The sequence below is a fragment of the Choristoneura fumiferana genome, chromosome 24 (genome assembly GCF_025370935.1).
Source record: "Choristoneura fumiferana chromosome 24, NRCan_CFum_1, whole genome shotgun sequence".
NCBI lineage: Eukaryota > Metazoa > Arthropoda > Insecta > Lepidoptera > Tortricidae > Choristoneura > Choristoneura fumiferana.
The window spans coordinates 1,568,671-1,580,946 of NC_133495.1; the positions used below are offsets into that span (position 1 = coordinate 1,568,671).

General features: G+C 39.1%; 1 protein-coding gene across 1 annotated transcript; it reads left to right on the forward strand.

Moving 5' to 3' along the window:
• Positions 1-3,744: 3,744 nt before the first annotated feature.
• Positions 3,745-4,910, forward strand: LOC141441870 (uncharacterized). The gene is made up of 4 exons (XM_074106766.1): positions 3,745-3,943; positions 4,271-4,354; positions 4,450-4,557; positions 4,636-4,910. The coding sequence occupies exons 1-4, from the start codon at positions 3,937-3,939 to the stop codon at positions 4,908-4,910; spliced, it is 474 nt and encodes a 157-aa protein (XP_073962867.1). The 5' UTR covers positions 3,745-3,936.
• The last annotated feature ends 7,366 nt before the right edge of the window (positions 4,911-12,276 follow it).

A 12,276-nucleotide genomic window follows, 5' to 3' on the forward strand; every position in this document is an offset into this window, starting at 1 on the left:
CCTGGCATCGGTGACACTGGGCTGGTCCGGGTCGTCCGCGCCATGCTTCCACGGTGACGCCGCGCATGCCCAGTAGCGCGGTCACGTGGTAGATGGCGGGAGAATGAGAAAGGGAGATCGCGCGCGTGGTTTTAATGCCACGCGCTCGCGCTCGAGCGGTGCGGAAGGGTACAGGTGAGAGGATGGGGGCGTGGCTTATGGCCAATAGGAAGGAAGGTAGGAGCGAAAGGTAAATTGCAATTTTTATTCATATAAACACGTACACATTAAACATTCAATAAATCATCAATATAAAATAAACCAAAAACAAAACTTCAACTAATCAGAATAATAAAGACAACTTATGAACTACGTGTAAATAACAAATCAACTTACTTAACTACCTTAGCCTAAACATGAAAAAAATACGATATACAAACTTATAACTACGTTTAAGATTTCATCTACTTTAACAAGCGAATCTTTGAACGAAACTGCGCGAACAGGAACGCGCGGTCGTAAATGCAACGTTGCCGTTCCGACTCCCTGTTAAACTGAAAATTAGTTAGGTAGTACTTAGTTTACAAGGGACCGGAGTGGTGAAACAGAAAAAACACTAACTGACAGATTTAGCCAGCACTTAGTTTATTCACTGGTTAAGCTAATCCGAACTTTAAAAAAAGTGATGAAACAGCCCCTAAATGAATAAGGATAAATAGGTGTTTAGTTTTGGTAACAACCTTTATGACAGCTGTCACTTGTCAAAATGTTTTTTTTTTTATGGCAATATACAAGTTCGGTTAGAACTAGCTAAAACCGAACCTTGAGGTTATCCCTTCCAAACAACCCTGCTTAGTTCTAAAGAGCCTGCAGAAACGGTAATAAAACTTTCGGAAAGGATGCTAATAATGAAGTTAGATAAACAAATAGGAACTTTGAGTTTGTTGAGTTTTTAGTTAGTTAAAAGAACGTTATCATATGCAGAACAAACATCAAGGAAAACAGAAATAGTGTTATGTTTAAGTGAAAGTGCTGATCTTATATCTGTCGTGAATATGGATAAGCTATCCATCGTGCTTTTACCTCTTCGAAACCCAAATTGGCTACTAGCTAATAGTCCGTTGGATTCCAAATACCATTCTAAACGATTCTTCACTAAATGTTCCGCCAGTTTAAGGAGCACAGAAGATTAAGCTATAGCGCGGTGCGAAGAAGCTTCTGTTGGGGATTTATTAGATTTTAATATTGGTAAAATTATTTGAATTTTCCATGACGGAGGAACGTTACCAGTGAGCAGAATGGTATTTATAATGTTTAAAAAATATGATAATGCGCTATCACTAAGATTGCACAAGAAGGAATAAGGAATTCCGTCTTTCCCAGGTGAAGAGTCTTTAAGACCACGTTATACCTTAAGTTCTATTAAAGAAAATGGAGACTCAATACTTGGAGCAGATGGAAAATTATCAACTGAAGGGCAAAATGTAAATTGATTTAAGATAATTTCCTGAGGAACTGAAGCTGGCGCTAGCTGGTCTAAAAATGTATCCGTCAAAGACGGTGATAGTGAAGAGATATTAGTGTCACTAAAGGCTGATCTAAATCGTTTTATCTTCCGCCAAACCTCAGTTGAACTAGTTTGTGGCGAGATGGAAGTACATATATAATTTCTTGTACCCAAATGGTTGTCTGGAAGAGATCGCTTTTAAGCGGTAAGACCGCCTATTGTCTACCGTGAATCTAAGTGTTTATATTATAAGTTTTTTTACTGCTTTATGGTGTGCAATAAAGAATATTTGTATTGTATTGTATTGTTCCTTCAGCCCTTTTTAAGAAGCTTCTTTGTACTGGCAACAATTTTAGAAAGATTTGAAAGGTTGTCAAATGTTATATCTGTAGCATAAATTAATTCAGCTTTTTTGCGGGATTTTATTGCTGATGTGCATTCACTATCCCACCAGGGCGGGGAAGGCAGTTTTTCTGATCTAGTGCTTTTAACCGGGAAAACTATATTCGCGGCGTCGGTTAATGATTTAGCAAAATACTCAGCACACTTAACCTCATTTCCCGGAACAACATTGGGTAGGGAAGAAATTCTTTGCTCCACTTCTATGCTAAATTGGCCCCAGTTAGCATGTGTTAGAATATGTCTTAAACGAGGAGTACGCGGGCACCGTTTTGTATATTGAAAGAGGAGTTGTTTGGAATAGATATGACTATTGGGAAATGGTCGCTGCCAAAAGTTGATGAGAGGACATCCCATGAAAGAGAGGCCGCTAAAGTCGGGGTAGTAATAGCAACTGCACTCACAGCAACATTTGGCTCGGTTCGACGCGTTGGGCTACCATTATTTATAAAACAAAGGTTGTGGTTATCTAGAATGTCTATTAAAATTTTACCAAAATGGTTTGAATTCGCACAACCCCATGAATGATGTTTGGTTTAGGGAGAGTGGATAAAATTGAATTTATTTCATTGAATATGATTGAAGATGGACAGGGAATATAAATGTGCCTGTTGTTGCAAATGCCTTAAAATTTAGTTGTGGCGCGACTTGATTATGCAGAGATCTCCAATCAGAAACTGAATAAGCCCAACGTCTTTGAGCAATGGAGTATACCTTGTTTACTACTTTACCACTTTCCTTGTTTACTCTGTTTCTATGTTTGCAATACCCTGCCAGGGTAACATGTATGTACCTACTAACATTAATTAATTTAACACCTGAATTGTATAATATGAACATGGTCGCAATAAATGATGATGATGAAATGAGTATTGGTTTGCGTAAGTGGCCGCCGGAAAGAGATGATTATCTCCTACCGAAAACAGCATTGGAACGAGACAGCTGTATTTTTGTAGCAGCCACTCACGCCAACCATTACAGTAAACAAGGTATACTATGGTATTGACTACCGAATATCATAGTGGTTAGTTAACACTAACCACCACTAGTTAGTGGTTACTTTATCTATGGACACCGTGTGTGCCATGGAAATCCAACTGGACTGTTATCTCAATATTTCCATATTTGGATTTGTCTTGTAGCATTTCATGAAACAAGTATCTTTTAACAGGTTCACACAAAACCTTGCATGGATTTCCAAACCCAGTGACCGACTCGGAGCGCTTTAGAACATGGGTTTATGCTGTTGGAGGTGATATACTGAAGTTGAGAATGAGTATATCTACAAATATCGTCGTGTTTGCCATGCTCATTTTCAATTTTTATCTTACAAAAGAGAGCAATTAGAGCAATTTATAATTTGAAGACGCGTGAATCTTTAAGATCTTTTTTTAAGGAAACAGATATCCTAACCCTGCCGTCGCTTTATGTTTTTGAAATAATCATGTATGTTAGGAAGAACATATGTGATTTTCCCACTAACGTCGATAAGCCAAAGGCTACTAGAAACAGGGAAGCTTAAAGTTCCATCTTACAGACTGGCTAAAACCAAAAAGTCTTTTCTGGGAAATTGCATACGTTTTTATAATAAAATTCCAAAAAATATTACAAATGAAACGGATACAAAATTCAGATCTATTGTCAAGAAGACATTAATATCAAAGGCGTATTATAAAGTTAATGATTATATCATGGACAGGGATATTTGGAAATAATTCCGATCCGCATTAGCGATCCCTTCAAATAGCGAACCTACTGTGTTAAAAATAAAGTTGTGTTAAATACTTGTGATGTATACATATCATTTAATAATATTGTAAATCTGTTTTAAAAATATATATATACCTCGTTGAGTTTCTTGTCGGATTCTTCTCAGCAGAGGTTTTTCCGAACCGGTGGTGGTGGTGGTAGATTTTTCTTGACATTCATAAGTGCTTGTTATAGCCTAAATTGAATAAAGATATTTTGACTTTGACTTTTGACTTTGACTTTGAAAGATTTTTTGCTGCCGTTTCAATAAAATAAGCAATATTGCAACACCAACTCTTCACATGCCAGGTATTTTTTTTTAAAGATTTAAACCCACTATAATGTAGAGCAGTGTTTTTTTGCTAACTGCACTTCCATAGTCATCCAAGTCATCCAACCTACATATCCATACCAAATTTCAAGAGTATCTGAAAAAATTAAAGGGGAAATTCAACTTGCAAGATTTGACCTAAACTAAACCTTACTAACTAACAAAAAATTGCAATTAAAATAAAAGCTTGTAATAATCTTACACAATCACGTAAACAAACCCTTTCAATAAAAATTAGTATAGTTGTAAATTCAAATTATCAAAATCTGTTAGCAGTTGTCATTGTATAAATCTTTCTTTTTCAGGCTTTTCAGCTCACAAATTTACGGCAGTTGAACAACAAAGAATAATTCAAAATTTACCAGCAAATAAACCTTCAACTTCAAAAGGTACTAAGTATTACAAATCAGCACATATTTTTTTTAACTATTCGATGTAAATTGTTTGATCCTAAAATTAAATCTTTGTTTTCCTTTTTTTTCAGATGATTACAGTCTTTTTTCCGAAAAAAGGTCACATCACTTTTTTCAAGAAAAAGAAGGAGAACAGAGTTCTAATACTACACATTCAGATCTGGATAAAGAAAATACCGGTAAGTTTTTAATAACCTAAGGATATAATTTTTTTTTATTCCACACCTAAAACTAATTTTAATCATTTATTATTACAGGCTCGTCGGTTCAAAAATTAACGTCGTGCGAACAAAGGCCTTTAAGTCCAATTGAAAACTTAAAAATTATATCCGAAATGCAAGACGTCATAGCCGAAGTTTTAAAAAAATATCTAGAAAGAAACAATATTAAAGAATATTGTAAAATGGTTATAACAATCTTGATTGACTTGAGAGATTTGGAGGGTTGTGACGAGCACAAAAGTGATCTGAAAAGGTTTATTTTAGATTTAGTGACAAGATTTTTATATTTTATTTATTTATTTATTTCATAACATTTACACGGCATTACAGATATACATCCAATTCACCGTAAACTAAAAAAAATAAAAATAAAAAAAACTAACAAATTAAATTTAGCATTTAACTACAAAACTATTTAACAACACAAGACATAGCTCACATAACGCTCGATTTCTTTTATCCATCTCCTCACAAAACCTAAAGCATTTACTGCACACTGCCGACAGTCTCCCAGCTAACAGGTCAAGGTCCGGCGCGGATACCAAAAACGCATTAAGCAGCGCCAGCGCCCCGGGGAGCGGCGAGCCTCTGCGCGCCGCGGTGCGCGCCGCCGGCACCGCCAGCAGGGCGCGCGGCCGCGGCCGCAGCTCGATCCGAGGGATGTTCGGAACAAACAATCGCACTAGTCTAGCGACTAGCTCAGGGCAGTCCGACTCGCCACGAAGTATGCGACATGTAGTCATCAACAGCGAGTGATTGCGTCGCACCTCGAGAGAGTTCAAGCCGAGAGCGCCTAACAAAAACTGAGTTGGATACAAAAATGGGTAATACCCATACCTTTTTTTGTATAAGAATCTTAGAAAAGCCTTCTGGACTTTTCTAAGAGCAGGGCATATGTGGACTCATAAGGGCTCCATACAATAGACGACGATTCAAGCTTGCTTCTGACTAAAGCGGTATACACTAGTTTAATAGTATTAACATCACGGAAACCCTTGACGTTGCGGATAACAAAGCCCAGTCTTCGAAAGCAGTCAGTAGCAAGTGTCCTGATGTGTTCATGGAAAGTGAGACGCGTGTCAAAGACAACACCAAGATCCTTGACGGAGAAGACCCTCTCTATACCACTGAACCAAGCATATATTCGTTATGTATCGGAGTGCTAGAGCGACTGAAAGTACACACCTGGCATTTAGCATCATTGAATTCCAGCTTATTTTAATACTCCAACGATACACTGACGAGATATCCTCCTGCAGATCATGACAGTCCCGTTCGTGCCCAACCCTGTACACCAACTTAAGATCGTCTGCATATAGAAGACACTTCGCAAATCTTACCGATGATTCCGGATCATTAATCATGATTCCAAACAGGAGAGGACCCAGAATCGAGCCCTGGCTAACTCCTGATCGAGTATGATACGGAGATGAAATGAATATTCCATGCCGAACATACTGCCTTCGGTCGCGTAAATAACTAGCAAAAAGTTTGATCAGCTTAGGGGAAAAACCTATATCGTCAAGCTTAGTCAGTAATACGTCGTTATCTACTCGATCGAAAGCCTTTTTGAAGTCAAAGTATAGGACATCCACCTGAGCCCCCGGTCCAGTTGCTCCGAGATAGTATCCACCAATATTAAGAGATTAGAACTCACTGAGCGATTAGCCCTAAAACCATGCTGGGAATCACTTAGAAATGGTTTAATCTGTGGGGAAATTATACGGTGAAGGATGGACTCGAATAATTTCGCGAGAGTAGAAAGAATTGCGATAGGCCTACTATTCTCCACCTCCGATGCGTCACCAGACTTCGGAATTGGCTTTACTCTGGTGACTTTCCACTGGTGCGGGTACGTTCCAGTGCAGAGGGACAAGTTGAAAATGTGAACCAGAGGTGCCTTCAAATGATCAGCACACCCCTTAATAATGTACGCCGGCAAACAGTCCGGTCCCAACGAACTATTAGGTTTAAGACGCTTAATGGCTGCCCAACATCTGTTTTACTTATGTTAGAAATATTTACAAGGTTAGCATAACATCCTCGGCCTCTGTTGCTAGTATCATTTCCATCGAGGCGTGGAACATCCGGTAAAAACACGCTAGAAAAAAACTGGCAAAAGCAAAAGCAGCGTCTTGCCCGTGAACTGTTCCCCATCAAACGTGACCTGATCAGTAAAACCACCTCTAGATCTGAGGTTGTTTACGTGTTGCCAAAAACTACGTGGATCACTCTTTACCTTAGACTGGACATGAACAATGTAATTGTCATACGCGGAAGAGATCCGTTCCTTAACGTGTCTCCTAAGCTTACTGAACTCCTCATAAATATCCATGTTCTTGGACGCTTTCCATTTTTTGTGAAGTACAGCTTTCGCTTTTACCGCTTTAATTAAGTCAGCGTCAAACCAAACTGGATAGCGTCTAGTAGGGATCTTAGGACGAACCTTTTTAGGTATACAAATATCAAATATTCTATAAATAGTCGAATACAAAATGTCTACTGCTACCTCAACATCTTGAGACTGAAGAACATCATCCCAACACACTTCCGAGAACAATGTGTATAGAAGCTCAAAGTCACCTTTTGCAAAATTCCAATCCTTTCGCATATCAACATTGCTAGGGTCCACTGAACCGGCAGGTGATCGTTTCACACCGCTACTGATTGGGATTGATATCTCTATATATCATCATCATCATCATCCCAGCCTATATACGTCCCACTGCTGGGCACAGGCCTCCTCTCAGAACAAGAGACTGTAAAACTTTAAACAAAATCATGTGTGGTAAAGTTGCACCGAATGATCCGAGGGATGCCTCCAAAATTGGTCTTGGTGGTATTCTGCTTCAAAAGCCACCAAATGGTGTATGGCAACCAGTCGCTTACGCCAGCCGCCAGACGACTACCGCAGAGCAACGTTATCATAGTTTCGAACTAGAAACGTTAGCCGTTGTTATGTCATTACATAAGTTCAGAGTTTATTTAACTGGTTTAAAATTTACAATCGTAACTGATTGCAATGCGCTGCGGTGGACGTGGTCGAAGCGCGACTTGAACCCGCGAATCGCCAGGTGGTGGCTTGAAGTTCAGGGACTTAATTTCGACGTGGAATATCGTGCGGGTAAATCCATGGCTCACGTGGACGCATTGAGTCGCAACCCTGTTGAGTCCGTTATGCGTTGTACAAATAAGGATTTAATAGAGAGCATCCAACAGGATGACGACTCAATTCGAGCTACGATTGAGCAACTAAAGGACGAGACGTCTGTAGGCAAAATCAACGGTTTATCACGTGACTACGCCTTGGAAAACAACGTATTATTTAGAATAATAAACGTGCAAAATAAAGTGGTAGTACCGCGCCTAACCGCTGGTCATTGATACAAACCTTCCATGACAATAACGGTCACGCCAACTACAACAAAACCTATGACGCCATGAGGGAAAAATATTGGTTCAGCGGTATGAGACGATTTGTACAAAAATATGTCGGTGGTTGCATTTCATGCCAGTACGCAAAGAAGCCAACGGGCCGTAAAATAGGACTATTGCACCCTATAGAAAAAATATCTATACCATTCCATACTGTGCACGTGGACCACCTCGGCCCATTTTGTAAAAGCCCATCAGGCAAAATGTATATTCTCGCTATAATAGACGCGTTCACGCGTTTCATCTGGATTGAGGCGGTACGCGATGCTGGTTGCGATAAAGTCTTAAAAACGTTTGACCAGTTTATCAAAACTTTCGGATTGCCAAGCCGCATAATCAGCAACCGTGGCAAGGCCTTTGACTGCCACGAGTTTAAAAGGTACTGTCGTGAAAGGCAGATTAAACACGTGCTAACCGCGGTTGCGAGTCCGAGGGCTAACGGGCAAGTAGAACGCTTTAACCGCACAATTTTGGACGCCCTAGTCGCGTACGTTGGTGAAGAGGATCAGAACCGATGGGAGGAATATCTGCCTAAGGTACAACTAGGGATTAATTCCAATTCCAATAATAGCACAGGAAAATCTCCGCTAGAACTACTATATGGTTTCCGACCACGCCTGTCGGGAGACATCATAGCACCCACGAGGTCTGATATCGGTGCATTACGGGCGGGCGCTCTCACTCGCTCTCGGGAGGCTGCTCGAAAGTCAAAGGTTAACTTTGATAAGAAAAGACGTGAGGGCGCTCCCTTTAAGGAAGGTGACCTGGTCCTGGCTGAACGTAAAATATTTAAAAGGGGATTACGTAGTGGTAAATTAATGCCACGTTTCGTGCAAAAGGTTCTACCTCACGATCGTTATTTAGTTAAAAATAGCAGTTCTCGTGGTCGTCCATATGAAAATGTTCTTGCCAGGGATAAACTTAAGCCTTTACAGTATCCTAGCGAGGTAACCTCCGATTCTGATTGATAACAGGACGTTGGTTAATCATATTAATATATATATAATTATATATATAATATATAATTAAAAAGTTGAGTATTTTTAAGTTGACTTGATACGCATGTTGATTATGTCTGTGTTGTGAGCCACGTACCTGTGGCCGCTGCAACAATTTAATTAATATACTTACTGCTAAATGTTGTTGTTGTTTACCTTGCGCTACGAACCTGTGGCCGAAGAAGCAACCTGTAATCTGTTAGTAATACTGGGGTACCCTACTGAATTAAAGAACTAACTCAAACATGCATGTTAAGACAGATACTACATAGGTGTTGTCACTTAAAAGGAAGGCTTCCGTAGACTGGTGGTAAACACAGGGTGTTATTTCTGTCGATGAAAACATTAATAAAGTGTCATCCAATTACAATAGACACCCAGTGTTGCCACCGTCGATAAGACAAAAGGGTCGGCACCCCAGTTTCATCATCTGACAGATACATTAATAAGGTGTCGTCTTATATAATCGCGATAGATGCCTAGCGCGTCGTCGACAGAAAGACATATTCATACGTGTCTTCGTCATCTTACAGTGCCGGACACATTAGGAAGTGTCATACCTGTGACCCAAGGTCTAACTCCTAACAAGTGTTGGTTGGTACACGCGTACCGATATACGTACCGTGAGATTAAGAACTCACATGGACCAACTAATCCCGATGGACACTAACTCAACCAGGCTACCCGCCAACGTAGATCTCTCGCGAACTAACTCTGCCCGTACTTTATTTTCTTATAAAATAAACAACTTTCCTCATAGTCGAAGTTCTCATTTCACTACATACATCTCATAATCATCATATTTAGTAGGTACTTTTCTAATGCGTTTATTTCTTTCCATATTTTCCTCTCTCCTCATTTCTGTCCTCATTTATTTCATTATCTTCCATCAGTTCTGGCTTTTTATCATCCTTTTCTGGTTCTTTTCCGCTCCTGTCTTCATTCATTGTGTGGGGGGAGACCCACTTGCTCGTTTGCCATTCAGTCGAATAAAAAATAAATTACAATTTCTGTCATGTCCGATGAATCATAATGTATATGTTTCCTTCCTGGGTCAGTCTCCTTTTCGTTTTTATATTTATAGTTCTTCTAATTAAATGTAACGTCTCTTGATATGACTATTTCATCTGTATGTGGATTCCATAGTCTGTACCCACTTCCAGTATATCCAACTAGCCTCATTTCTTTAGCTCTTGGTTCTAACTTGCTTTGTTTAGGTAGAACGGTTGCCCACGCTTGACTTCCAAAAACTCTTAAATGATTCAATCTTGCTTTCTTTAAAAAAATAAGTGCTGGGATTTTTCCTTGCAGTACTCTCGTAGGTGATCTATTAAGTAGGTGAGCAGCACATGTTATTGCTTCTCCCCAGAGATACTTAGGTAGATTTGTATCTACAAACATGGCTCTTACTTTATCCATAAGGGTTCTGTTCATCCTTTCTGCAACTGAATTTTGTTGAGGAGTATAACTACAGGTAGTTTCATGCCTTATTCCATTTTCATAAAAATAGCTTTTTAAATCCTTTGCCATAAATTCTCCTCCATTATCTGTTCTTATCCTGCTTACATGTGTGTTATTATTTTTCATTCTGTTTATGTATCTCATAATGTGTTCTTTTGCTTCACTCTTCTGTTTTAATAAATATACTTCTGTGAAGTGAGAATAGTCGTCTATTATTGTTAAGTAATATTTTTCTCCATTGAGTGTACTTTGCTGTATTGGACCTCCTATGTCACAGTGTATTAATTCTCCTACTCGTCTCGACCTTGGATACTCTACATCATGAAAAGGCAATCTTGTGGCCTTTGCTTGCATACATGTTTCACATTTATCTTTAGTTGTAGGCAAGTTTAATATTTTCATTCCAGCATGGTTTAGATGTCCCATTCTCTTGTGCCATAATTCACCAGCTGCTAGGCATGTGCCATGACTCTCCACTATATGAAATTTGATCAGAAATAGGCTCCCATTACCTTTTCCATACATTTCGCCTTTATTGTCAAATATCTTCACATGTTTGCTGTCAAATACTACTTTCATGCCATTTTTATTTAAGACATTTACAGAAAGCAGATTATGAGCCAAGTTTTTTACTATTAAACCTGATATAGTTATTTTGTGTCCCTCTTTTGATAGCACATTCATTTTTCCTCGCTGTTTAACCAATAAGTTTTCCCCATTTGCTATCTTGATTTTTACAACATTGTCCATGGTTTCTATATCTGTCATTAAGTCTATATACTTTTCTGAGATCATGTTAAATGTTGCTCCTGAATCGATGACAAAAGTCACTTCTGTATTTATATTTTGATCATTTCCTGCCATGCATGCAATAAATGAATAATGTTCTTCGCATTGTTCTTCAACTGATAATAACCCTGCTCGTCCCCTTGTTCCTCTGCCTCTATATCTATTGAACCTCCCTCTTCTACCAGACGATCTTCCTCTATTATGTGTGTTCGGGCATTCCCTTGCAAAGTGGTTAGGTTTTCCACAGTTAAAGCATGTTTTTACTGCCATATTAACAAATGAACAGCTTTCTTGTCCCTGAACTGTATCTGTTGGTCGCTCATTTTTATATTTTAATTCAGCATCAAGTAATTTGCTCTTCGCATAATCTACAGTCAGGTCAATATTTGTTGTTTCCAATGCTGTGATAACTGGTTCGTATAATTCCGGTAGTGTTAACAACAGGTGGCAAATTTTGTCGCCTTCCTCCATTTTAGTGCCTGTCGCTTCGAGTTCCCTCACGGCTTTATCAAAAGCATTAAAGTGCTCTATTAGGTTATCACTTGGTCTGCATTTTAATTGTAGTAGTTTCTTACGTGCATATAATTTTGACAGTATGCTTTTTCTTTCAAAAATTGACCTTAGCTTTTCGACCATTTCTTTGGCAGACTTTGCATCTCTTACATATTCTATGTGCGCATCAATTAAACTTTGCACAATAATGTTGCGCGCCCGGGCATCCATCTTCTTGTTTGCCTCTTTTGACAAGTCTTTTGTCAAGTTCCAACCGAAATAACCAGGTTGAGAAATTTGTCTCTCCCAACAACTGAGGCGGACACGCAGTTTGTGCTCCCACTTTAGACGATGCCAGTATTTTTTGCGCCCTTCTAACAAATCTAACCTTAGCTGCCTGCTCTAAACTTTTCTGTTTACTGTTTAACTGAAAAATGTATGCCATCTGGCTGACTAATGGGTGTCTGGGCCCATAACCTAAAGAAAGTATAACAACTAAAGA